At 50.0% G+C, this 27,618-nt stretch overlaps 1 protein-coding gene across 1 annotated transcript; it reads right to left on the bottom strand.

The window, feature by feature from the left end:
- Nucleotides 1–15,876: 15,876 nt before the first annotated feature.
- LOC129148144 (keratin-associated protein 5-4-like) lies at nucleotides 15,877–27,478 on the bottom strand. The gene is made up of 2 exons (XM_054712838.1): nucleotides 27,456–27,478; nucleotides 15,877–16,366 (listed from the first exon to the last, which is right to left on the bottom strand). Exons 1-2 carry the CDS (start codon nucleotides 27,476–27,478, stop codon nucleotides 15,877–15,879), a joined length of 513 nt encoding a protein of 170 aa, XP_054568813.1.
- Nucleotides 27,479–27,618: the final 140 nt, after the last annotated feature.

Raw genomic sequence — 27,618 nt, 5'->3', positions numbered from 1 at the left:
GTGGACATAGCCTCCACACCCTCCCCTCTCTCGAGTCCTGGCCCAGCCCTGACCACCATGCGACCCTGAGCAATACACTCAAACCCTGCCTCGTCTGTGAAAGGGCTAATGACACCCCCTCCAACACCATTCCCAGGGTCTACAGAGACCACATTCAGGAAGTGAGGTTAAAATACCAAACACATGGTGGATAGAGCCTCTTTGAACTTAAAAAAAAAAAAAATTAAACCAACACCCTAGCTAGTTTGGCTCAAATGGATAGAGCATCAGCCTGCAGACTGAAGGGTCCTGGGTTTGATTCCGGTCAAGGACACATGCCTGGGTTGTGGGCTGGATCTCCAGTAGGGGATGTGCAGGAGGCAGCTGATGGATGATTCTCATTGATGTTTCTATCCCTCTCCCTTACTCTCTGAAATCAATAAAAATATATTTTAAAAAAATTAAACCAAAGTTCTTAGTCCATTCAAGCTGCTGTAACGAAAATAACACAGACTGGGCGCTCAAGCAACAAATGTTTCTCACCACCCTGGAGGCTGGAAGTCCAAAATCGAGGCACAGGCAGACCCAGTGTCTGGTGAGGCCCGTGTCCTGGTTCCTAGATGCCATCTTCCCACTGCGACCTCACAAGGCAAGAAGGACGAGCAACTCTCCGAGGTCTCCTTTATAAGGACACAAATCCCGTTCTCCAGGGCTCCACCCGCATAGCCAGTCACCTCCCAAAGGCTCCCCTCCAAACACCACCACCTCCGGGTTAGGATTTCAACATTAAAATCTGGAGGGAGGAGGGACACATTCAGTAGCACCCGTTGGATTATAATTCCATCACAAATAATAAAAACTTTAAATTTGAATATTTATTATCCTATATAATAAAAAGCTAATATGCAAATCGACCGAACCATGGAACGACCAGTCACTATGACGCGCACTGATGACCAGGGAGCAGACGCTCAATGCAGGAGCTGCCCCCTGGTGGTCAGTGCACCCCCACAGGGGGAGTGCTGCTCAGCCACAAGCCAGGCTCACGGCTGGCGAGTGCAGCGGTGGTGGCGGGAGCCTCTCTGGCCTCCACAGCAGTCTGACATCCCCCAAGGGCTCCCAGACTGCGAGAGGGTGCAGGCTGGGCTGAGGCCCACCCCCCCACCCCCCACAGTGCACCGGGTTCTAGTCTTACCTAATAATAGACAAACATGTAAATTGACCATGCCTCAGCTATGCCCACAGCCAATCAGAGTGAGTATGCAAATTAGAAGGCCAAAGATGGTGGCTGCCCAGTTCAGAGTGGCCAGGCAGGGCAGGACGCCTGCTATGGGAGGGAGGGCTGGGTGCGGGGGGGCGGGAAGGGATCTACAGGAGCGGAGTGCCACAGCAAAGACAAGACTGCAGACTCCAGAGTCTGCAGCAAAGACAAAGAAGGCAGACACTGGCCGGAGCGAAGGCCTGGGTCCCGGGTGCCGGAGGAAAACCGGTGCTGGAAGCCAAGGGCAGGAAGGCCTACTGCACTAATCTCTTCATGCAATGGGCCTCTAGTAATTACATAATGGTCATCAAAGATTGTATTTTCTATAAATATTGCCCCCAGCTCGCTGGTGTGTGGTTAAGCATTGACCTATGAACTAGGAGATCACAGTTCAATTCCTGTCAAGGGCACGTGCCCAGGTTGTGGGCTGGATGCCCAGTGGGGGCATGCAGGAGGCAGCTGATCAAGGATTCTCTCATTATTGATGTTTCTCTCTCTCCTTCTCCCTTTCTCCCTGAAATCAATAAAAATATTTTTTTTTAAAAAAGAAAGAGCCCCCAAATAAAAATATTGCCTCTAAACTCTCCTTCTAAAGTATTTTTTTCTGTTGCCCTGGGTGCCACTTGCTGCCAATGAACAAGAACCAACACAGCACCGCGTAATGTCTTTTTCCTCCCAAACGCCTCCCGGATGAAAGGGGGCTTAGTTAGCATCTTCCCACAGGAAATGACGTCAGGCTAGGATTGGGGAAACCAAGCAGGCACGTGGTCTCTTCTCCCCACCTCCTGCTTGGATTTCAGGCGGAGGGAAGGCAGTGCACACCCACGGAGAAGTGACGCTACCCTGGGGAGGGGTCCAGCTCCAGCTCTGCGTCACCAATGTCACCAACGCCGCAGGGGAGAGTGTGCGTTCGGAGTTTGTAAACCAGAGGGAAATGCCCCGGTTCTGAGAACTGGAGCACAGGTTCCTTCCCAAGACCTGGCCTCGGAGCTCCGACTCCTCAGGCTGGCTCCCCTTCTGCATCTGGCTGTCCTCAGTTGTTCTCTTAACTGGGGCCTGAAGAACACCTCGGTTCAAGAACGCTGGCTATCAGCAGGTGCCGTCCCAGGGTGACGGTAGCAGGCTGCCCTCATTCAGAATCCCGTGATCCTGTGTTCTTTCACCTTCCCAATAGCCTATGGGGCGGGGGGGGGGGGGGGGGGGACACTCTTTGTCCCCTATTATGGATGAGGCTTAGAGAATTTAAGTTACAGTGCCAGGATTTAAAACCAACCATCTAGCCCTAGCCAGTTTGGCTCAGTGGATAGAGCATCGGCTTATGGACTCAAGGGTCCCGGGTTCGATTCCGGCACATGCCGCAGTTGTGGGCTCAATCCCTAGTCCGGGCGTGCAGGAGGCAGCCAATCAATGATTCTCTCTCATCATTGATGTTTCTGACTCTCTCCTTCTCCCTTCCTCTCTGAAACAAATAAAAATAAAACAATATATATTAAAAAAAATAATCAGCTGACTTGAAAAATCAATATTTGACTAGCTCAGGCTGCACACTCTGGTCAGTCAGGCCTCTTTATGGGGCACCCTCTTGTCTCCTATGAGTTCCTTATGGGATTAGGGATGTCCACGGGGCATGTCCTCATGGAGACTGTAGCTCCAGCAAAGCTGTCTCCCTGGTTTACGCTAATGACTGGAGGTCACCCTGGGCATTTGCTATGCTCCCTGCCCTACACTTTCCTAGCCAACACCCCTCCTGCTCCTGTGTTGGAGGCGCCACGATGGCTTCTGCTCCCATCCTTCCCCAGATGCCCTCCTCTGCCCATCACCCCCGCCATATCCCCAGCCCCCTTAAGCTTGCCACTACTTCCCCTGATGTGCCACGCCAGCACAGCCAAGGGTTCAGCGAGCCTGAGGGAGGGCGGTGAAGGATGAAGAAAGAGACAGACAAGAGAATAAGCTGGGTCTAGGTGGATCTTCTGTGCCTGGCTGAGGCCACAGAACAGATCCAGACTGCTGATGCTTTATTTATAGTCAGGGGCAAACAAGGTAATCTACAATGTTCTTGTAAGTTTCACTTGTTTTGGCAGCACTTGCTGCCCCTCCCATAGCCCACTAGCTACCCAGGAAAGATCCAGGGAGCAGTCACAAGATCAAGCCTAATTATGCTTAGAGGACTGTGCCCTCCAAGCTGGGACTTGTTTGTGACTTTGCCAGCAGGTCAGTCCGAGGCTTAACCCTATAACCGCTCCCTACACCCTGACATGCCACCCAGCCCAGGGAGCCCTCTGGGATTCCCCCCTCAGTGCTCATACTCGACAATTAAAAGGCGAGTCCAGCTGGCTTTCACCTTGGAAAATACAAAACCAGTTGTCAGTTGGGGATGTGGGCCCTTTGACTGCTTGTCCTGGGACGGGAACCTAAGTCCACCCCCCCATCACCGCCCCCCCGCTTTTATCTCCATGCTGAGCATTTCAGGGACAGCAGGCTGGGAACCAAGTGGGGAGCTTTGTCAAAGTAATGCTTCATGACTCACATTTTAAACCCACTGTCACAGCATCACAGTAAAAGCCACGCTGCAAATGAATGGCCATGAATATGTCACTTCTTCCCTGATGGTTTTAACATTTAAGTTAGTAAAAGACAGCCATCAAGGCAGCAAGTTCGGAGCCCATGAGCAGGTGCTGCCCGCCCAGCCAGGAGGGCACCTGGGAAGCCGCATGCAGAGCTGGCCCTGTCCCTGCAGGTGAGACCCCACCAGGGGAGAACCCCTGGGGCAGGGACCGTTGTCCGGGACCTTGGATCTGGGAACTACCCCCCAAGGCAGGCTATCTAAGGAGGGGCCTAGAAATTTGCATTTTCAATCAGCTTTCGGCGGTGAGTCTTATTAGAATGAAATTGGAGAACGATTCGTGACATGACCCGCTGATTGACCTCTGTGAGGGCTTTTTCTGTCAGGGACCAAGAGTCGGTCAAAGGATTAACTCTGACCTTCAGTAAGTTACTGTAACTAGGCCCACTTCCTCTTGCCTGAGGACAAAGCATTTCTTCTGTAGCCGCCCTTCAACTGCCACACCCTTTATCTATAGTTACGACTTTAGCCGATTATCTAGGTCAGCCCCCACCCCTCCTAGGCATCCACCCTTCTAGAAATCACATATAAGGAACGCTGTAAAAATAAAGTTTTGAGGCTTGATCAGAAACCCCTTTGTCTTGCCTCCATTCTTTGCGTCCCTTGTCTGTCTCTCATTCTCTTAGGTGCGCCGCCTCGGTACCCCCGTTAGAAGACCCCGCTGGCCGGGGCATGGGAGGGCTCGCCCACAGCTCCAAATCTATCCTTTAATTCTGACCCCATCAGACAAGCTAAAGTCTCTCTTACCCGAGACATATCCTCTTTAAAAGAAATCCTCCAACAGAAACGAGAACACCTCCAGCTTATTAAAGAAGTCCAAGCCCTCGAGGCAGAACTTATCACTCTCTCTACTAACCCAAACCCTTCCAAAACCGTCCCAAAAAACCTGAAATCAAAAACCACCCTCCACGCTTTTCCCGTCACCCGAAGTCAGGGTTCCCGCCCTACGGTCATTGAGGAAGAAGCTGACTCTCAAACTCAAAATCCAGACTCAGACAATGAAGCTTCAGACACTGAAGACCCCAACCCTAGCCAGAGTAACACATCTGAACAAAAATACTGCCGTCTTAATCTTAAACATCTTAAAGATCTTAAAGCCGCGGTCAGTAACTATGGCCCTACGGCCCCCTTTACCATCGCCCTTCTCGAAAGCTTAAGTGACAAATGGCTCACACCTAATGACTGGCTATCCTTAGCTCGAGCCACGCTTTCAGGAGGTGATTATGTCCTTTGGCGTACAGACTTTGTTGAAAACTGCCGAGAAACAGCCCAACGTAATAATGAAAGTAAAAACTCCCGCTCGTGGACCAGAGATAAACTTCTTGGCAGACCCCCCTATGAAACCAATGAAGTCCAGGCCAAATTTCCCCCTGGTTTACTAGCCCAAATCCAACTCGCCGGTCTTAAGGCTTGGCGCCGTCTCCCCGCTAAGGATTCTGCCACTACCTCGCTAGCCAAAATTCGCCAAGGGGCTGACGAGCCTTACAGTGATTTTATCAGCCGCCTCACGGACGCCGCTGAAAGATTAGTGGGGGGAGGTGAAACGGAAAGTGCCTTTGTGAAGCATCTCGCTTATGAGAATGCTAATCCTATCTGTCAAGAGACGATAAGACCTCATCGATGTGGCAATCTCTCTGATTATATTAAACTCTGCTCTGGAATAGGTACCTCCCACGCCATTGGATTGGCTATAGGAGTGGCTCTAGAAAATTATACCCAAAAACAGCCAAATACACAACAAAAAACCTGCTTTAATTGCAAACAGCCAGGACACTTCATAAAGTATTGCCCCAGTGGCAAACAACCACGGGCTCCCCCAAAGACCGCTTGCCCTCGATGCCGACGCGGTCTCCACTGGGCTAATGAATGTCACTCAAAAACAGATATCGAGGGTAAAGCCCTTCCACCCTGGCAGGGAAACTCCTCAAGGGGCCAGCCCCTGGCCCCAAATACGGTACCGAACCAAGGGGCCATCAGGTTCGTCCCACAACAGATCCTTCCCGCCCAGGCATCAGCTCCCTCTGCCGCGCCACCCCAGGAAGCGCAGGACTGGACCTCTGTTCCGCCTCCGATACAATATTAATACCAGATCAAGGCATTCAACTTATTTCCACTGAGGCTTTTGGACCCTTACCTCCAGAAACATTTAGTTTAATTTTAGGGTGTGGTAATTCCTCCTTGGCCGGCCTTCAGGTTACCCCAGGGGTCATTGACAATGATTACACAGGGCAGATTACCATTCTAGCTTCAGCCCCATCAGGGCCCATATCCATTTCCAAAGGACAAAGAATAGCTCAGCTTATCTTACTTCCCCTAAACTCCACCAATAAAAGTAATATTCAACAACCTAGGTTGGATTCTGCCTTCAGTTCCTCTGATATCTATTGGGTTCAACAGATTACCACTGAGAAGCCACTCTCATAGCTTTAAATGCCTCCAACCCTCACCTTGCTGGAGACTGCTGGCTATGCATGACTATTGGAACTCCCATGCCTACAGCTGTTCCGGCATCCAATTCCTCCATCACTGAAGGTACCAATTGTAGTCTTAATGTTCCCTTCAGGGTTCAACCCGTAGGTTTCAACCTTTCTATCTGCTATCAAAGAACATTCCAAAATGACAGTTATGATCTAGATGTGGGATTTATAACCTTTTCTAACTGCCAAAATCATTGACTACTCTGAGCCCCTATGTCCTGCCCCCAGGCAAGTTTTCCTTTGTGGCAATAATCTAGCCTATACAGCCCTGCCAACAAATTGGACTGGACTTTGCTTACAAGCTAACATTCTCCCAGACATCTCCATTATTCCAGGGGATGAGCCTGTTCCCTTACCCAGTCTTGATTACATTGCTGGGCGTAGTAAATGGGCTGTCCGATTCATCCCCTTACTCGTTGGTCTAGGGATCTCTGGAGCCGTAGCTTCCGGCACAGCAGGTCTAGGAGTAGCAATACACTCCTACACAAAACTCTCTTTCAGGGACCATTAGTGATCTTCAGGACCATATTGATTCTTTAGCAGAAGTCGTATTACAAAATAGAAGAGGGTTAGATTTGCTCACGGCAGAACAGGGAGGGATATGTTTGGCTCTACAGGAACGATGCTGCTTCTACGCCAACAAGTCTGGCATCGTCCGAGACAAGATCAAGAAGCTACAAGAAGACCTCGTCAAGAATGGACTCCTCCCCTACCCTCCTCCCCATCCTTGGTCCCCTGTCCCCTTGTTGGTTTTCTCCTTATTCTTACATTTGGCCCTTGGGCATTTAGAAAAATAACCGACCTCGTAAAACAGCAAATAGATTCAGCTTTAGCAAAACCCATTCAGATTCATTATCAACACCTGGAAATGGCCGATAGGTGGGATAGGTGGGACTTGGTTTACCAAGAGCGAGAGCACCTCCGGACCCAGACTCGCTCCTTCCCTACGGGGACAGCATCTTAACCAGAGGGATGTTTACCTACGCTCTAGCCAGAGCCAGAGGTATGGGTATCGAACCGGGTGCAGAGCAAAGCATTGCAAGGGAACGTTGGGATATTTTTCCAACCTCCTCTGGATTTCCCTGAGAGTATACCTGGTTTGCATAGAGGTTGACATCGATAAAAACAATGGCTCTGCCTCTCCTCCCCAAAAGATGTCAAGAGCCACACACGGTGGGTATGCAAAGCCCACGGGAGGAACCAGGTCAATGTCTCCTCGGTCGATTAATGCCCACTCCCGTTTCTTAAACAGAGAGGGAGGAGATGTCAGGGACCAAGAGTCGGTCAAAGGATTAACTCTGACCTTCAGTAAGTTACTGTAACTAGGCCCACCTCCTCTTGCCTGAGGACAAAGCATTTCTTCTGTAGCCGCCCTTCAACTGCCACACCCTTTATCTATAGTTACGACTTTAGCCGATTATCTAGGTCAGCCCCCACCCCTCCTAGGCATCCACCCTTCTAGAAATCACATATAAGGAACGCTGTAAAAATAAAGTTTTGAGGCTTGATCAGAAACCCCTTTGTCTTGCCTCCATTCTTTGCGTCCCTTGTCTGTCTCTCATTCTCTTAGGTGCGCCGCCTCGGTACCCCCGTTAGAAGACCCCGCTGGCCGGGGCATTTTTCCTCATCTTACCTGGCTGACCAGTCCTTGGGGTGAGAGGCACATTCTTCTGTTTTGTTTGCTTTAGCTGTTTTCCTACTTCCCATCAGATTAAGGTAAAGTCTTGCAACACCCGCCCCCCCTCCCCCGCCCCTGCCGCCCAGCCCTCTCTCCCTTTCTTCTCTCCCTCTCAGCAAATTCCTCCCTTCCTTTCACAGCCTTTTAGAGCTCACCCTCTAGAAGATTCTTCTAGGGTTTTTGGACTCACAAAACACGAAGAACCACTGCTGGTCCCTTCCTTCCAGCTCTGCTCTGAGATGTGGCGCTGAATCCCTGTGCTCCGACCCATTGTGAATCGACTTGCACCCTTTTACTGTCAAAAAGCAATTATTTCATCGTGTTCAAGTCCTTGAGTCACCTCCTTGTCATTCCATGTAAGGCCACAAATGCTTTTATTTATTTCATTTTTTTTTGTTAATCCTCATCCGAGGATATTTTTCCATTGATTTTTAGAGAGAGTGGGAGGGAGGGGGAGAGACAGAGAGAGAAACATAGATGTGAGGAGACACATGGATCGGTTGCCTCCCGCACACACCCCGACCAAAGCCTGGGATTGAGCCTACAACGAGATACATACCCTTGACAGGAATCGAACCCGGAACTTGCAGTCCTTAGGTTGATGTTCCATCCACTGAGCTAAGCCGGCTAGGGCAATGCTTTTATTTTTAAATTTCTGATGGCTTCACTTAATCTCACTGTTGAAAAAGAGTTTGTGTAGTCACCGATTCCTGCACGGTGGTATTATTCCTGGTTTCCCATGCGGCTGGACAGTTTTAGATATGAGTTCATACACCCCTTTCTTTTCCCTCCTGTGTCCAGACGGGAGCTGCTCTGAGTTCTATTTCTCAGGAGATGGAGGTGGCAGGTGCAAGGAAGTGACCAGAAGTGGTTCTTGGTGGTTTTGTGAGTCCAAAAACCTTAGAAGAATCTTCTAGAGGGTGAGCTCTAAAAGGCTGTGAAAGGAAGGGAGGAATTTGCTGAGAGGGAGGGGAGAAAGGGAGAGAGGGCTGGGGCGGGGGAGGGGTGCCATCCTCCCTGTGCCCTTTTCTAAGTGGAGACTCATGGTTTCAACTTCCTCTTGTGTAGCTGGCTGATTATTGCCTTTCCCCGAGGGGATGTCAGTGTACCCCGCACGTGGCCACACAGTCGGGTACCCTGAGTAGAAGTGGGTGCCCTCCGGCACTGTGGGCCCCGCGGAGGCAGCTTCTGCCCCATCTGGATGGTGAGAGCACGGTTAGGCCCATCTCCCGAGTTTTACAGAAAAGCTGGAAAGCTGATTTGATGTAAACTCTCCCAATTTTAAAATGTGAGTTTCCGTGTTTTTAGAATTCTTTGTGTTTCTTACTAAGACACATCACACCTGGCTGGCCCATGGCGACCAGTAAGGACTTTGTTCTAGATCAAGCTAACTATTGCTTGACACATTTTTGGTTGACTGATGCTTTCACTTTCGGCCTCTAGCCATACATTTAAGTCAAAGGACAATTAAAATGCAAAACTGTGATTCAGTTCTACAAACCCTCTACAGGAGAGTGCTGCCTTAGGGTTAGTTTCGCCCATTGTACAGTCAGTGCCAGGACAGGTTGATGCCCGGACCTGAACAGGATGGTGCCTGGACCTGGACGGGATGGTGCCCGGACCTGGACAGGATGGTGCCCGGACCTGGACAGGATGGTGCCCGGACCTGGACGGGATGGTGCCCGGACCTGGACAGGGTGGTGCCTGGACCTGGACAGGGTGGTGCCCGGACCTGGACAGGATGGTGCCCGGACCTGGACGGGATGGTGCCCGGACCTGGACGGGATGATGCCCGGACATGGATGGGATGGTGACTGGACCTGGACAGGATGGTGCCCGGACCTGGATGGGATGGTGACTGGACCTGGACAGGATGGTGCCCGGACCTGGACGGGATGGTGCCCGGACCTGGACGGGATGGTGCCCGGACCTGGATGGGATGGTGACTGGACCTGGACGGGACGGTGCCCGGACCTGGACAGGATGGTGCCCGGACCTGGATGGGATGGTGACTGGACCTGGACGGGACGGTGCCCGGACCTGGATGGGATGGTGACTGGACCTGGACAGGATGGTGCCCGGACCTGGATGGGATGGTGACTGGACCTGGACAGGATGGTGCCCGGACCTGGACGGGATGGTGACTGGACCTGGACGGGATGGTGCCCGGATCTGGATGGGATGGTGACTGGACCTGGACAGGGTGGTGCCCGGACCTGGACGGGATGGTGCCCGGACCTGGACAGGATGGTGCCCGGACCTGGACGGGATGGTGCCTGGACCTGGACAGGGTGGTGCCCGGACCTGGACGGGATGGTGCCCGGACCTGGACAGGGTGGTGCCCGGACCTGGACGGGATGGTGCCCGGACCTGGACAGGATGGTGCCCGGACCTGGACGGGATGGTGCCCGGACCTGGACGGGATGGTGCCCGGACCTGGACGGGATGGTGACTGGACCTGGACGGGACGGTGCCCGGACCTGGACAGGATGGTGCCCGGACCTGGATGGGATGGTGACTGGACCTGGACGGGACGGTGCCCGGACCTGGATGGGATGGTGACTGGACCTGGACAGGATGGTGCCCGGACCTGGATGGGATGGTGACTGGACCTGGACAGGATGGTGCCCGGACCTGGACGGGATGGTGACTGGACCTGGACGGGATGGTGCCCGGATCTGGATGGGATGGTGACTGGACCTGGACAGGATGGTGCCCGGACCTGGATGGGATGGTGACTGGACCTGGACAGGATGGTGCCCGGACCTGGATGGGATGGTGCCTGGACCTGGACAGGACGGTGCATGGACCTGGACGGGACGGTGCATGGACCTGGACGGGATGGTGCCCGGACCTGGACAGGGTGGTGCCCGGACCTGGACGGGATGGTGCCCGGACCTGGACGGGATGGTGCCCGGACCTGGACGGGATGGTGCCCGGACCTGGACGGGATGGTGCCCGGACCTGGACGGGATGGTGCCCGGACCTGGACGGGATGGTGCCCGGACCTGGACGGGACGGTGACTGGACCTGGACGGGACGGTGACTGGACCTGGACGGGATGGTGACTGGACCTGGACGGGATGGTGACTGGACCTGGACGGGATGGTGACTGGACCTGGACGGGATGGTGACTGGACCTGGACGGGACGGTGCATGGACCTGGACGGGATGGTGACTGGACCTGGACGGGATGGTGACTGGACCTGGACGGGATGGTGACTGGACCTGGATGGGACGGTGCATGGACCTGGACGGGACGGTGCATGGACCTGGACGGGATGGTGGCCGGACCTGGACGGGATGGTGGCCGGACCTGGACGGGATGGTGACTGGACCTGGACGGGATGGTGACTGGACCTGGACGGGACGGTGCATGGACCTAGACGGGATGGTGACTGGACCTGGACGGGATGGTGACTGGACCTGGACGGGATGGTGACTGGACCTGGACGGGACGGTGCATGGACCTGGACGGGACGGTGCATGGACCTGGACGGGATGGTGACTGGACCTGGACAGGATGGTGACTGGACCTGGACGGGGTGGTGCCCGGACAGGTGGTGCCTGGACAGGCAGCTTCAGCATGAGCTTGTTTAGTGGTTTCACTAGAATAAATCATCTCTTCCCCGAGACACTTTCTGGCATCAGATGTCATGGCCCAGTCCACATCCCTCGTGACTACCAGCGTGAAAGCGCGCCCCGCGTCCTGCAGCGCAGGCTGTACACCACCCAGGGCCCTGGCCGGAGGTCTCTCCAGCCAGCCCAGCCCAGCCCTGCCCAGCCCAGCCCAGCCCTGCGTTGGTTCCATTGGTATAAGTTCTCCCCTCGCTGGGGGAGATGCTGCCTTGCATTTGCCTAGCTCTTCACATGAACAAGCCTCTCCCCATCCACTGGCTAATTTAATCCCCCAGGATCCGGAAACGTGCTGTCGTTCCTGATTCTCAGAGCAGCTAGGCAGTTGCCTGCGAGATTTCCAAGTAGTTGGAGGCGAACCCAAAGCCCCTGACCACAGGTCTCTTATCCTGGTGCTCTCACTGCCCCCCCCCCCCCCCGCCAGCACCCACAGCCCCCGCTGGGGTCCTGCGAGGAAAAGTTTCCTGAGGTCCCCTCCCCCGGGAGGATGGGGTTTCATGGAAAGCTTTATTGACAATGTAAAATTTAAGGGGTCCCCCTCCAAGGCCCCATCTCTGTCTGTCTCGCCATGGAAGAAGTCCAGCAGGGCCTGAATGAAGGCCCTGCCCGCAGTGTCTGCTCCCCGTGAGAGCAGAGGCCAGCCCAGCGTCTGGCAGGCTCAGCGTGTGCTCCCAGCTGGAGCCCATTGCCTGTGGGGTCCGCACAGCCAGGGGCTGTGGCTGCTTAAAGCCACGTGGCTAGGGAGAGGGAACAGGTGAGCACAGGGCGAGTGCGGGCTATGTAGCAGGCAGACAAGAGCAAGCCAGAGAGGGGGGACTCTTCGCTTGGGAATGTTACCTTTCCAGGATTTCCCACACTAGCAGTGGCTCCGCCCTCCCAGCCATCCATTGTTCCCCAGGCTAGACAAGCCCCTTCTCTACTGTGCATGTCCCATCTACCCCTTTGTTCCATCCCTCCCCCAGGGACCTGCAGGGACTGGACAGGTGGTCCCTGGGGAGCATGAGCTGTAGCTTCCTGGTGAAGCTGCCAGAGGACCAGGCTTCTAATGTCTGGCCTCCCCTTTGCTCCCTTCCTATCATTAGTGCTAATAACCAGCTAATGACAATGATAACAGTTCAATTGGGCTGTTTTCTCTTGCTCATATGCCTTACGTTTATTTGTATTTTTTAACTTTATTTTATATATATATATATATATTATATATATATAATATATATATGTATATATATATATATATATAATATATATATACAAACAACTGTAGCCCTACTTTTGCCCCACCCTGTGTCTATATGCACATACAAATACGTGTATACACACACACACACACATATAAACATGTATATGTATATATATTCAAATTGTGCTTAGTATGTCATATATTCAAAATCAACTGAACGAGAGGCATTCAAACCCAAATGAACTGGGCTGCTTATTGATCAGTACGGTTCTTTCCTCGTGTGGACGCGGGTGATGCTAACCAAGCAGAGTCACCGGGGACGCGTCCTCGTGCCCCAAGAAATGGAAGGAGGGCCAGCCGTCCCTCAGGCTGCCAGCCACCCAGAAGGTCCTGTTCAGCCCCGAAGCTCTTGGCACCATCCCAAGAGCCGGACCTCACTCACATCTGCACCGCCTCGCCCTGGCTGGGCTGGGCGCGTGTTTCTCTGGCAGAGAGAGAGTCGGGGCTTTAGGAACCTTGTATAACCAGGAAAAAAACCACAAAAACAGTGCAATTTCCTGGGTGGACTTCCCGGCCCAGCCAGAGCAGCAGGGGCTGGTGTGGGAGGGGACGGGCAGGGGTGAGCACTTCAACAGCAGGACCTGGGAGGATCCAGACTGGATAAATCTTTTCTTTTTTTAAAGTTATTTGTGTGTATTTTCACCAGAATAAAGAAAACATGTGTACGCATAAAAATAAACATGTTTTACTATGAGAAAAACTTGTGCAAAAAAAAGGAAATTTTAGATTTTTAAGAACTTGTTATAAACAAAATCATATTTTTAAAATCTCTTTTCAAAGAAAGCAATGATTCAGATTATTGGCACCCCTAAAAGGACTTGTCTGTGTTGGGGGGCAGAAGGGTGAACACCCAGGGCTTACATCCGGGGCCCAGTGCGACCCATTTCATGAATAAACTCTCTGGAAATGATTGCATTTGGTACTGTATTTGATTTCACTTGCGAGCCCTAGGTAACGTGCATTCTGAAACGAGCAACAAAAACTACACTACTCATTGAAACACATTTTAATAAAATTATTAAAAACAAAAAAAGAAAGGTAGAAGATGATTGGCTGTGCAAACCAAGCTTAAAACTAGTCCCCTGGGCTCTGTGAGCACCCCCCTGAGCATCTCCCCCACCGTGACCCACCCCTCCTCCCCCACAAACATGCACACACACACACACAAACATTTCCCTCCTACTGTGTGCCTGGGGGGTGGGCAGGGCGGGGAGGCACACCCCAGAGGTGTGAGCTATCTACCCGCCCTCAGCCCTCAGGAGCCCCACACTGACATCACGCTGGGCTCTGGGAGGCTCCAAGCTCTGACCCACCCACAGACTCTTCCAGCACCCCCTCTGCAAAGCAGACCGGACAGAGGCGGACAAGGACAGTGCTCAGACCTGTGGTGCCCTCCCCACCTGGTCCCCACCCCCACCATCTCCTCCCTGGCACAGGGGTGGGGGAAGGGGGGATGTTGATGAGGAGGAGGGGGAAGCAGCTCCCTCTGTCCACACCACAGCCACTCCCTGCCTCCCTCTCCGCCGTTCCTTGCCAAGGTTGCCAGCCTGGCTCTAGTCTTGGGTCTTGTTCTCCTGGGAATCATGTTGCCCACAAGGAAAGGGTTCCTGACAGCGGTCTCACCGTTATGCCTCATCAGCCCTGAGTTATCTTACCTGTCATTCGTGGTGCTTTTCAGAAAGCCCAGGACGTGGACTGGAAATAGCATGTGTAGAGGCTGACCTTTAATGAAGTTTGCTTAACAATAAGCAGGTATTGTTGGAGCCAGGGCCGCATCTATTAAAATACTGTATAGGGCACAGCAGGTACCCTAGTATTTGCACTTCACCTGGAAGTCTGCAATTATGCCGCCATTCATTGTCTAAAATGTTGGCCTTCAACAATGTCATAAAAATACTAACCTTGACATGATGAAAAAAACGGTTTCACTCTAAAAAACAACACACACACACACACACACACACACACACGCACACACACGCACACACACGCACGCACACATACACACACGCACACACACACACGCACACACACACACACGCACGCACGCACCACTGTTTCACTCAGTAAGGCAGAAGAACACAATCCACTGGGCTCCCGAGGCGGGTAGGCACTGGGGGCTCTGGTGGTAACACAGGCTTTGCCAGTCCCAGGTGACAGTGTGGTTTGACAAGACACAGAGCTTGACACGCACTAGGCTGAGTCTCACGGTTCACCCATGGGGGGTAATTCTAGAAAAGGATTCACTCACGTGCGCATGAAGTGAACACCTTTAGTTGATGGTTCTTAGAGCCATGGCAGCCACCTTGAGAGTCTAGACGACATCACTGTGATGATGTGGGGCTTTGCTAAAAGCTATAGCAGGTCATGTTTTAGAAGAAGGTGGGGTGACTAGCAGCAGCAGCAGCAGCTGTGGCAGCAGCTGGATTAACAGCAGCTGGAGCAGTAGCTGGAGTAACAGCAGCTGGAGCAGCAGTAGCTGTAGTAACAGCAGCTGTAACAGCAGTAGTTGTAGTAACAGCAGCTGTAGCAGTAGCTGGAGTAACAGCAGCTGGAGCAGCAGTAGCTGTAGTAACAGCAGCTGTAACAGCAGTAGCTGTAGTAACAGCAGCTGGAGCAGCAGTAGCTGGAGTAGCAGCAGCTGTGGCAGTAGCTGTAGTAACAGCAGCTGGAGCAGCAGTAGCTGGAGTAACAGCAGCTGGAGCAGCAGTAGCTGGAGTAGCAGCAGCTGTGGCAGTAGCTGTAGTAACAGCAGCTGGAGCAGCAGTAGCTGTAGTAACAGCAGCTGGAGCAGCAGTAGCTGTAGTAACAGCAGCTGGAGCAGTAGCTGTAGTAACAGCAGCTGGAGCAGCAGTAGCTGTAGTAACAGCAGCTGGAGCAGCAGTAGTTGTAGTAACAGCAGCTGGAGCAGCAGTAGCTGGAGTAGCAGCAGCTGTGGCAGTAGCTGTAGTAACAGCAGCTGGAGCAGTAGCTGTAGTAACATCAGCTGGAGCAGCAGTAGCTGTAGTAACAGCAGCTGTAACAGCAGTAGTTGTAGTAACAGCAGCTGGAGCAGCAGTAGCTGTAGTAACAGCAGCTGGAGCAGTAGCTGTAGTAACAGCAGCTGGAGCAGCAGCAGCTGTGGCAGTAGCTGTAGTAACAGCAGCTGGAGCAGCAGTAGCTGTAGTAACAGCAGCTGGAGCAGCAGTAGCTGGAGTAGCAGCAGCTGTGGCAGTAGCTGTAGTAACAGTAGCTGGAGCAGTAGCTGGAATAGCAGCAGCTGTGGCAGTAGCTGTAGTAACAGCAGCTGGAGCAGCAGTAGCTGTAGTAACAGCAGCTGGAGCAGCAGTAGCTGGAGTAGCAGCAGCTGTGGCAGTAGCTGTAGTAACAGCAGCTGGAGCAGCAGTAGCTGTAGTAACAGCAGCTGGAGCAGCAGTAGTTGTAGTAACAGCAGCTGGAGCAGTAGCTGGAGTAACAGCAGCTGGAGCAGTAGCTGCAGTGGCGGCAGCACTACTAGGAGGAGCAGCAGGGGCAAGTACTACTGGGAGGAGCCACAGCAGCAGCAGTAGGAATTGAGCATTTACTAGGTCCAGATGCTCTTCTACACCTTTATGTGCCATCACTCATCTCCACCTAACTAAGTTGCCTTGAGGCTTTACAAAGGAGGAAACTGAGGCACCAAGAGGTTGAATAACTTGTGTGCTGTGTCAGGATTCCTGGACGTAGGGAGTTTCTTGAGGAGTCACTGGGGTCAGCCCTCTGGAGAAGGAAGGAGCAGAGTTGGGCCAAGGAAGGCATGGAGCTGGGGTGCAGTTCCTGCAGAGGCCTCGGCCAGCATGGGGGGAGGGGTGGCTCCAATCTGCCGGCATTGGGTGCAGACCGCCCACAGGGGGCATCGGTCCCAGGCGAGAGGTGAGGTGGCTCTCTTCAGAGCAGTGTGTTTTGTAGGGTGGGGGTAGGAGCCGATGGGGGTGGATTAGGAATCAGGGCGGGTGCTGATGCTGGGCGTTTGGGCAAGAGCGCAGCTAGGAGCCACCCCCACATACCAGCAATCCAAGAGCCTGAACTGCTGTGTTGTTGTGGTTAATCCTCACCCGAGGGTATTGTTTCCATTGATTTTCAGAGAGAGTGGAAAGGCAGCGGCAAGGGGGAGGAAGGAAGAGGAGGAGGAGAGAGAAACATTGATGTGAGAGATAAACATTGATTGGGTTGGTTGCCTCCCTCACGTGCCCAGACCAACTGGGCTGGGATTAGACCTGCAACCCAGGTACGTGTCCTTGGCCAGGAATCAAACCCATGCTCGGTGCGTGGGCCAACGCTCTAACCGACTGAGCACACCGACCAGGTGCCACGCTGTGTTGCTCATCCCCTTACCTGACCAAGCCTGTGAGCTCAGGAATTCACATCTCTAAAGGAGAAAGGCCATCAGGCAAGAAGTCACCAAATCATGTGAAAGGCCAAGCGTGTGCTGTGTCCAGCTGGCCTGGCTGGGGCAGTGGGTCCTCTACCCAGCACCCTTCGCTCTCTGTAACAGGACACCGGCTGTGGGGGCCAGCTGGACCAAGCCTGAGTCTAGCTCCGAGGAGCTTGTCTGACCAGCCCTCTGGCTGATGGAGACCAACGTCCCTCAGGAAGCCCGCCCCAGACCTGAGGCTGGAGAAGCGGGTCCAGCAGGCAAAGCCGTGACACTCCCCACTGAGGCCGTCCTGGATCGGCCCAGGGCCAGCCAGGACTGCACTCCCACTGAAGGAAGTCCCCGAGGGCAGAGCTGGGGGCCACCGGGATCGCCAGGACAGCTGGACGCCCGGCCTGTCCTTCCTGCTGGACCAGGTGTGCAGAAGGGCAGCTCTCCACCACATGCTGCTTCTCCTCCTCTTTCCAAGGGGAATGCTTAAATTGCAATGACCCATTTTTCCCTCCATCATTAGGAATTGGGTGTGTTGGAGACAAAGTTATAACTTAGCCCCCAGCGCCAGGCTTAAGGGGGCCGCTGGTTTCAGTGCACATCAGCCAGCATCTGTCCCGGGTCCCGAGACGTGGGGTGTCACCCGTGGAGGTGAGAGCAGCGGGGAGAGAGGACCAAGGTCAGGTACGGGGACTCTGGGCCCTGGAGGAGGATGTGGAGAGGGAAGTGCCGACCTCTGTTGCCCTCCCCACAGCCCTGCGCACCCTTCTCTACAAATCCTCCCTCTGGGTCTGGATCCAAGGGGGCCTGTGGGATTTGGGGTCCCTGGGGACAGAGAGCAGGGGAACCTTCCCAAGTCTTGGTGGCAGGAGTTCAGGCCCCTGATTCCTATCTAGCCACCCATGAGCTGACAGTGCCCACAGCCCCAGCTCTGACCTCAGGTCCCCTCCCTCCCCCCGCAATCCCCCACCCTCACCCCACCCCTCACCCCAGCGACCTCAGCTGTGAAGCGGAGAAATCAATGTACCTATCTCCTAACGACACGGGGCAGACTGGAGTGTGCTGCCTGGCACAGTAAATGTTTAATAAAAGGTAATTGTTCCCTTTATGGGCCTGAGACCCGGGACATGCTGCACCTCGGGGCCAGGCCTCATGACTTGCTTCAACCATGACAAACAACAAATACCGAGAGCCTGTTCCTTGTTTGAGCCACTGGGCTCTGCATTCCTCCGAGGACTTGCCAAAAGCATGGGGACTGCGGAAAGAGGCCAGGGGAGGTGCGTTCTCTCTCCCGCCGAGTGGGCGGGGGGCCTCGTCCGTCTCTTGGGGACACGCCCAAGGGCCTGGGCTCCCTGAGAGGTGGCTCCGGGTGGCTCTGAGCGTGCTGAGCCTCCTCTTACAACATTTTGGCACACCTTCTCTGCGTCCCATACCCTATATCCAGGGACTAGTTAATTCTCTTTTGCTCCTCTGGCTGTGGGCCCCGGGGGACTCGGAACTGGTTCAAGTGCAGAACCTAAAGCACAGAATTATCACCTCCCTTAAGCAGCACGGGGCCAAAGATCGTCACCGGGTGGTGAAGGGTTCCCTCGTTCCCCTCAAGGGACTCGATTTCCGACACAGACATTTTAAAACCAGTGAGTTAATGATTATACATACAGCATTGGTAAAATTACGCAATATCCCACACATACAACAGAACATATATTTCACGCAAAAAGGTATAAAGAAAAATAAGTGATCAGCTATGGAGTCACTGTCCAGGGTAAGAAACAAATTGTCACCAATACCGCTACGTGCGAACCCCAGCTTGTATTCCCCCTCCTGGCACCCCCAGTTATTCCCACTAGTGGAAAACACTATTCTGAATTGTGTGTTTATCCATTTCTTTCTCTTTTCACATGTTTTACCATATAGGTCCATGCCTCTAAACAACGTAGTATTTAATGTTGAATGTTTAGAACTTTATATGAATGCGATCATCTGTGTGTGTTCTGCAAATTGCTCTTTAGCTCAGTGTGTTGAGAGCTTCATCCATGGTAATGGGGAGCGCTGTGGCTTTCTCATGTCCATTGGTGTCTAATATTCCATCTGTGAATACACCCCTATGTGTTTATTCCGTGTCCTATTAGAAGGGACTGACAGCAGTTTCCTGTCAGTATTTGGGTTGTTTCCACGTTTTTGCCATAGAAACAGTGTTTCCGTGAACATCCCTGTGGAAGTTTCTGGGCACTTAGCACGTACTTTAGGGCACATACTTAGGAGTGGAATTTCTGGGTGAAAGTTTGCATATCTTCAACATTGCTACAGAATACTGAAGAGTTTTCAAAGTGGATATACCAGTTTAGACCCTCCACCTTTCTCCTCTCCGGCCCTCCACCTGACTACATTTTGGCCATACATGATATTGAGTAACTTTATTTTGCCAATTTAACATTTGGGTGTTTTTGTGATGAAATACACATTACATAAAATGTACTCTGGTAACCATTTTTTAGTTGTACAGTTCAGTGTTATCTATACTCATAAAAGGGTAATATGCTAATTAGACCAGCTGTCTTCCAGACAACCATCTGGACGTCCTTCTAGACAAAACCATGGTGGCTGGGGCCGAGGCAGAGGCGGGTAGGGGAAACCAGGCCAGCAGGGGAGGGCAGTTAGGGGTGACTTGGCTGGCAGGGGAGGGCAGTTAGGGGGGTCAGGCCTGCAGGGGAGGGCAGTTAGGGGGGGGGATCAAGCCAGCAGGGGAGAGCAGTTAGGAGGATCAGGCTGGCAGGGGAGAGCAGTTAGGGGGATCAGGCAGGCAGGTAGAGTGGTTAGGGCAGGCAGGTGAGCAGTTAAGAGCCAGAGGTCCCAGATTGTGAGAGGGATGTCCAATTGGGGGTCCCTGATTGGAGAGGGTGCAGGTCGGGCTGAGGGACCCCTCCCATGCACAAGTTTTGTGCACCAGGCCTCTAGTCTATAATAATAAAAGCATAATATGCTAATTAGACTGGACATCCATATGGACAACCTTATGGACGAAGCCGGGGCTGCAAGGGAAGCCCGGGTCCTGGGTGCCAGAGGGAAGCCGGTGCCAGCAGATGGGGGAAGGAAGGCCTACTTTTGCATGAATTTCATGCATCGGGCCTCTAGTTAACTATATTCACATTGTTGTGCAGCCATCATCCATATCTCTCTCCAGAACTTTCCATCTTCCCAAACTCTGTCCCCATTAAACACTAACTCTCCCTCCCCCTCCCCAGCCCTGGGCACCCACTCTTCTATTTTTTGCTCCAGGGGCCTCCTTTGTCCTTTTGGGTCTGGCTGATTTCTTTCAGCCCAGTGTCCTCAAGGTTCCTCCGTGTCAGAGACCTCACGGGTTTTGATCTGTGCTCCACATACTACAATGACATGTGTCTGGGTGTTTGCAGAAGGGGTTGGTTAGAGGATTGCTGCCTAACCAGTCTGTCTGACTCTGGTCTTTGCCTCTGGGGCTGTAGCTTGAAGACCACGGGGCAGGGAGAGATGTTGTCTGAGCCTGCTTGGGCTGCCATGACCAAATACCACAGGGTGGGGGCTTAAACCACACACATTTATTTTCTTGCAGTTCTAGAGGTTGCAAGTCCGAGGTCAGGGTGCCAGCCTGTTCGGTACCTGGTGTGGGCTCCCTTCCTGGCTTGCAGAGGGCAGCCTTCTTGCTGCGTCCTCACATGACCTTTCCTCGTGGTGTGCACATCAAGCTTATCACTCCACCAATCCACTCTAGGGCCTTATTTAACCTTAGTTACCTAACAACCCTATCACCAAATCATTAGGGGTATGAATTTGGGGGGTGGGGAGATCATTATTTAATCCACAGCAGATGTAAAGTGGGGGAGACCAGGACAAGCTGGGACCCATAGGCATGAGCTAAAGCCCACAAGGCCAGACTGTAGCCCTTGACCCTGAGGAGGGTTTCCTGCAAAAGTTGGGATCGGGCTCCTCATTTGCAGAGCTAAACACATGCCCAGTCCAGGAGCTGGAGGATCTGGGGGGAAGGGAAGTGTTTGCAGGCCAGGCCACTGCCTCGTGCAAGGAGGTGAGTCTGCAGACCAGCACCAAGGCGTGGGAGCAGAAACTGGCCCTGCTTCATTTCTGCCCCCTGAAATCTCCAAGATCTCTCAGGATCCAACCTAACCAGAAACACACTCAGGTGAAGCTGTCACAGCACAAAGCCACTGCATCTTCTGAAAGTCCTCACACTTTACTTTCATGTGTGGTCTTTCATTCACCCATGCTGAGTCACATGGATGATGTGATGTAGGATGCGAACACCATCTTCTTCCATGTGGATAATGGGTTTTCCCATTAGACTTCTGCACTGACATGCATGCCCACCTGTAGCCTTCATGTCTCCTCGGATGCTGTTTCTATGCTCTCATTTCTTTCCCACTCATTGTTTCTACTTTTCGCTACGCCAATACCATTGTACAGCTTCCGACAATGACATTAACAGACCCCATCTCTGACAGTCGGTCCTCTGAATGGGACAGTGTATTTGGGAATAATCCTGCCATGTCTTTGCTCTTCTCCAGCTGTGTCTTAGTGATCCCTGGTCCTTTATTCTCTCATGCTCTTGCATATTTATTTTAGACTAAACTCATCAATGAACTCCAATACACATGTGTTAGGGTCACTGAAGGAGGAATGCACAGTGCCAAAAGGGGTAAAGAATTATGAATTCATTAGGTCACCTGGAAAACCAGATGGGCTGAGCCCCAAAATGGTGCCAGCCCCCAGGGACAGGGAGTCAGAGGTTTTAAAGGACTCTAGGCGGGCTTTTCTGGGCGGAGAATTCTCTGGGCGGGTCCTGAGGGGAAAGATAATGGTCTTAGCAAGTGGAATGTAGTCTTAGCAAGTGAAATGTGGTCTAAGCAAAAGGGAATGTCCGCTGTGAAGTGGTCTAAAGGTCAGTTCCCGGGAGGTGGTGTTGATTCAATTATTTGATAAGTCCTAACGACATGTATTAAAATGTTGGTTGCAATTGTATTAAATCCATTATGTCAATTTAAAGAGACAATTGATATAACATGGTAGCTTCTATGACATTGTATCTTCTATACATGAATTGCTATCTCTCCATTTATTCACTCTTTACTACCTTTCTGTAAAGTCTTATCATTTTCTCCATAACAGTTTTTACATATGTTGGTAGATCTATTCGAGGTAACTAATTTTTTGTCGCCATTTAAGTGGTATACCTTTGTAGTTTTTCTCAGCTTTGTGTGACCACACTTTCAAAGATACAGAAAATATGAAAGATTAGTACAATGAATACATTGTCCTCCTACACCCAACAATTATTAACATTTTTCCTTATGTGGCTTTTCCTTGATGAACCATTTGAAATTAGGTTGCAGACATTGTGACATGCCTCTTCAAGAATGGCATTCTCCTACAAAATCTCACTGCCATTATCACAGGAGGTGGTACATTTAAAATGTGCATTTCCAAACTGACTAACAAAATAGATCCAGAGACATGGAAGCAAGCAACAGACTGAGGATCCTCCAAGGGAAGGGGTGGGGGGGATGGGGGAGAGATCAACCAAAGAATTTACATGCATATATGCATAGCCCATGGACACAGACAACAGTGGGAGGGGAAGGGAGTGGAGAGGAGGGGGGCGATCTGTAATAACTTTCAACTATAAAAATAAAATTTAAAAAATAAAAATAAATATAACATTTTTTAAAATGTGCATTTCCGATGCTTAGTGGGTGGTACAGAAGAATGCAGTTATTTTTGTGTATTTCCTCTGTATTTATCAAATATAGGTAGCTAAACTTTCTTCATTCTCATGATTGTCTCTTAATTCTTTGAGGTTTTGTAGGTATACAATCATATCTTCAAATACTGACAGAATTGTCTCTTCTTTCAGTGTAATTTCTTTTCCCTCATTGACTACCTAGGCTGAAATATTCAGTATGATGATGAGCAGAGTGGTGCTAGAAGTAATCTTTTTTATTTTATCATTAAGGGTATTTGGGGGGATTTTTATATATCACGTAAGGAAGTTTCTTTTTACTTCATCTTTGCAAAGGACTTTTTTTGCCAAGTTCTCGTGAATGCATGTTGAATTTTATTGAATGCTCATTCTAAATATGTTAAAATGGCGTCATGACTTTTTGTTTTAATGTGTTACTGTGTTGAACTATACCGAACATTGCTTTTCTAATGTTAAAGCAATATTACATTCCTAGGATAAACCCAACTTGGTCATAATCTTTTTAGACAATATTAGATTGATTTTCCTACTATTTGTTTGGGATTTTTATATTTATATTCATGAATAAGATTGGATTGTAATTTTCCTTGAACTATTTTCCCAGGCATAGGCACTGATAAGTTGGACAGTATTTTCTATATTTCAATTTCTTTGAAGAATTTTTGAAAGATTGGAATAGTATGTTTCTTATAACTGTCTCTAAGAATTAACCTGGAAAACCATCTGGCCAATTATTTGGAATAGGTTTCTATATATGCCCATTAATAAAGCTGATTCATTGTGTTGTTCAAATCTTCTATATTTTTACTGTTTCTTTTTTGTTGTTGGTTCGCTTGAACCTCTCATGACTAAGAGAGAAGATGGTGAATTTGTGAAGATCTTGTAGTTTTAGAAATATTTTCTTTATACATATTTGGAGACTATGTTGTTAGGTATACATAAATTCACAACTGTTATATTTTCCAAGTGATTTATTTTTTTTCTTATCATTATCAAGTGACTCTCCTTATTCTCAATACAACTTTCTATTCTAAAGTTTCTCCTGTCCATTATTAATATAGTCAAGCCAGCTTTCTTTTGTATATGTCCATTCTACATGTTTCATAAATAACATACAATTGTCTTAAAAATGAAATAACCTGATAATTTATATCTTTAAAAAAGTCTATTCATATAAACAGAATGTTTTGGAGCACTTAGATGCATTATGGTTACTGGTGTATTTGTATATATTTCTATTTGTCTTTTTTTTTCTGGGTTCAACTTTACTCATTTTCCTGCCTTCATCCTTCTTCTTTGGTTTATTTCACTTGGTTTTATTGAATTTTCCCCATTATCTGATTGTTTCTATTTTGTTTTATTTTTTGATTGTTTCTACTTTAAATGAACCATTTGAAACTAAGTTGCAGACATTGTGACATTATTTAGACACAATCAATATGTACTCCATTTTTATTCTTTTGTAATTCTCTTTTTAACAAACATAGTCAACAAAGTCTAAAGTTATTCGGTATGTTTACTCTCCTCCAGAATAATACAATAATTGAAATACTTTAATTTTGTTCATTTCACTAGGGATAATGTTAGGTTTTCATGCTATTATTTCCAATATTTTAGTTCTACTTTTGTTGCTGTTTTACTTCATACTTTTACAAATTAAACATTTCCAGTAGTGTTATTTTATGATGTCAATATTTGGTTAGACTTACCCACATTTTTACCACTTTCTTAGCTTACCATTTCCTCTTGCATTTCCTTTGGGATTATCTTGATTTGTCTGGAAATGTCTTTCCCCTCTTTCTTGAAGGATACTTTTACAGGATATGAAATTCTAGGTTGACAATCACTTTTACCCAACACTTTAAATATTTTATTCTATTATAATCTGCCTTCCATTTGGGGACATTTTGTTTCAGGATGCTTTTTAGATCTTGTTTTTATTTGGGGGTTCCACAATTTCACTATATTACATTTAACTGTGGATTCCTCCTTTTTTTCTACTTGGGATTTGTTTTAATAATCTGAAGATTCATGACTTTCATCAGTTTTGGAAAATTCTCAATCATTATTACTTCAAATATTGTTGTACCTTTTTCTCTCTATTATCACATTTGGAGATCTAATTAGACATATTTTAGATTGTCATACTCTATTCTCCATACCACTTAGCTTCTTTTTTATATAATTAAAGATAACTTAGTATCTTTATGTGAATTTCTTCAGATCTATATTCCATGTCACTGATTCCCTCTTCAGCTAATGAAAATTTACATTTTTTAAAGAAATTTCTAGAAGTTCTCTTTAGTATTTTCTCCTTATTTCTGCCAGGTAATTTTAAACAATCTTTGCTTCTTATTCATTTTTGGATTCTCTTTCTTATTTTTTTTAAAATCATAAACATGCTTATTTTCTCATGCGTGTCTAATAATGGCAGTATCTATGGCCTTATTATATTGCTTGTTGTTTCTTTCTACTTTTAGGTCTTATTTGAACTGTTTTTAATAAAATCTTATTATAATTGTGACTGTGTGGGAATTTTTCCTGGGTTAAGCGGTGTATTAGTCAGGGTTCTCCAAAGGAAACATAACTGATATGATGTGTGTGTGTGTGTGTGTGTGTGTGTGTGTGTTTATTATAGGAATTGACTCACGTGATTATTGATGCTGAGAAGTCCCATGATCTGCTATCTGGAAGCTGGAGGACCAGGAAAGCTGGTGGTGTAATTCAGGGTGAATCCAAAGGTCTGAGAACCAGGAATGCTGATGATGAGGGCAGAAGAAGAAACGTCCCAGCTCAGGCAGAGAGAACAAATCACTCTTCCTCTGCCTTTTTGTTCTATGTGGCCCCTCAAAGGACTGGGTGACGCCCACCTCATTGGGGAGGACAGATTTTCTTTACTCAGCCCACTGATTCAAAGGTTAACCCGTTCCGGAAACAACCTCACAGACACACCCAGAAATAACATTTTACCAGCTATGTGGGTGTCCCCTAGCACAGTTGAGTTGGCACATGAAATTAACCATCACAAGCAGCATTCTGCTAGAGAGGATATGAGTTTGCTTCTGCCATGTGCCTGGGGTATTATCAATCTAGGACCGCTTTAAATTTGTGGCTTGACATTTTTCTGACCACAAAGCTAGTGGAAATTTGGGTCTAACATCTCAATTCTCATGTGAGGGCTTGCTTGTAGTTATTAAGTCGCAGGAGAATATTATTCTTCCTCTACTGAGAGCTAAGACTAAGATATAGACAAGTTTATTGGTTGTCACCTTCCAGTGGGGTAGATTCAAAATTTATTTTATTTTTTATTAGAAGCCCAGTGCATGAAATTCATGCACAGGTAGAGTCCCTAGCAGCTGCCGGCTGCCGGCGGGGGTGTTCTTTCATTCCACGCCACTCCCTGGTGGTCAGCACACATCATAGCAAGCGATCAAACTCCCAAGGGGACACTTTGCATATTAGGCTTTTATATATAGAGATTTTTTAATTAATTTCAGAGAGGAAGGGAGAGGGGGAGAGAGAGAGATAGGAACATCAATGATGAGAGAGAATCATTGATCAGCTGCCTCCTGCACGCCTCACCCTGGGGATCGATCCATGAACTTCTGGTTCATAGGTCAACGCTCAACCACTGAGCCACGCCTGCCAGGCTCTGTGCTGTGTTTTTGATGGAGGAGCTATCTTTATCCTGGAACCAGCACCCCATGATGGAAAGATGGCAACCAACCATTCAGAGACGACTTGCTTCTTCTTCCACCCAGCACAAGGAAGAGGGGTTCTGGAAACTCCCTGAGGAGAGTGGGAAATATTCCCCTTCTCCCCCAAGCCCCAGGAGCCCTCTCTTCCACATCTCACTGGCCAGAGTGGGGTGTGTTCATCTCTGAGGCAGGGACCTGGCAGAGAACAGGATTCAGCTCTAAGCCAGGTGACCGTACGCCCACCTCCTGCACGGGGTGGGGCTGGCTCCCTAAGCTGGTGGAGGTGCGCACACCCCAACAAAAATTCCAGAATGTTGCCCAAAGAGGAGGGAATGCACGTTGAGAAAAAGCACCGCAGGAGGGCTGAACGTAGAGACTCCCAGCTCTCTGATGTGCAGTGGCCTTTGGGGGGCTGGGGAGCAATGGTGTCATTCCTCTGGGCTCCAGGCTCACCATCCACAACTCATTAGTGAATTGCCACCAGAGAACAGCCCTGGCCTGTTTGCTAAAGATGGTCCTGGAGGGTCTCCTTAGAGCCAGCTGGACAGGGAAGTAGGGGAGAGGGCAGGACTGGGGCACAGGCAGCGCAGTCCCCTAGGGTGGCTCTCAGGGCGAGGGCCCAAGGAGAGGGGGAAGAGTTACCAGGGAAGTCCAGCGCCCAGGAGACCTGCCCAGGGGGGGCCAAGGCAGCAGGTGACGGGAATGAACAGGTTTTGGGGCTCCCCCTCACCCTAAGCCATCCCCGTGGTGCATGGCGAACAGCATTGGGAAGAGCCACGTAAGGAGGGAGTGGGGGGGTGGAAGCTGCCTCCGGACCAAAGTTTATCCACTCCCTCTCCTCATCCCCGGTCCCCTGCCGTGGGTGGGCGGGGACTCCTGGCACCCCTGCTGGG

Source organism: Eptesicus fuscus, chromosome 3, assembly GCF_027574615.1.
Source record: "Eptesicus fuscus isolate TK198812 chromosome 3, DD_ASM_mEF_20220401, whole genome shotgun sequence".
NCBI lineage: Eukaryota > Metazoa > Chordata > Mammalia > Chiroptera > Vespertilionidae > Eptesicus > Eptesicus fuscus.
This window is presented reverse-complemented; position numbering and strand designations above follow the sequence as displayed.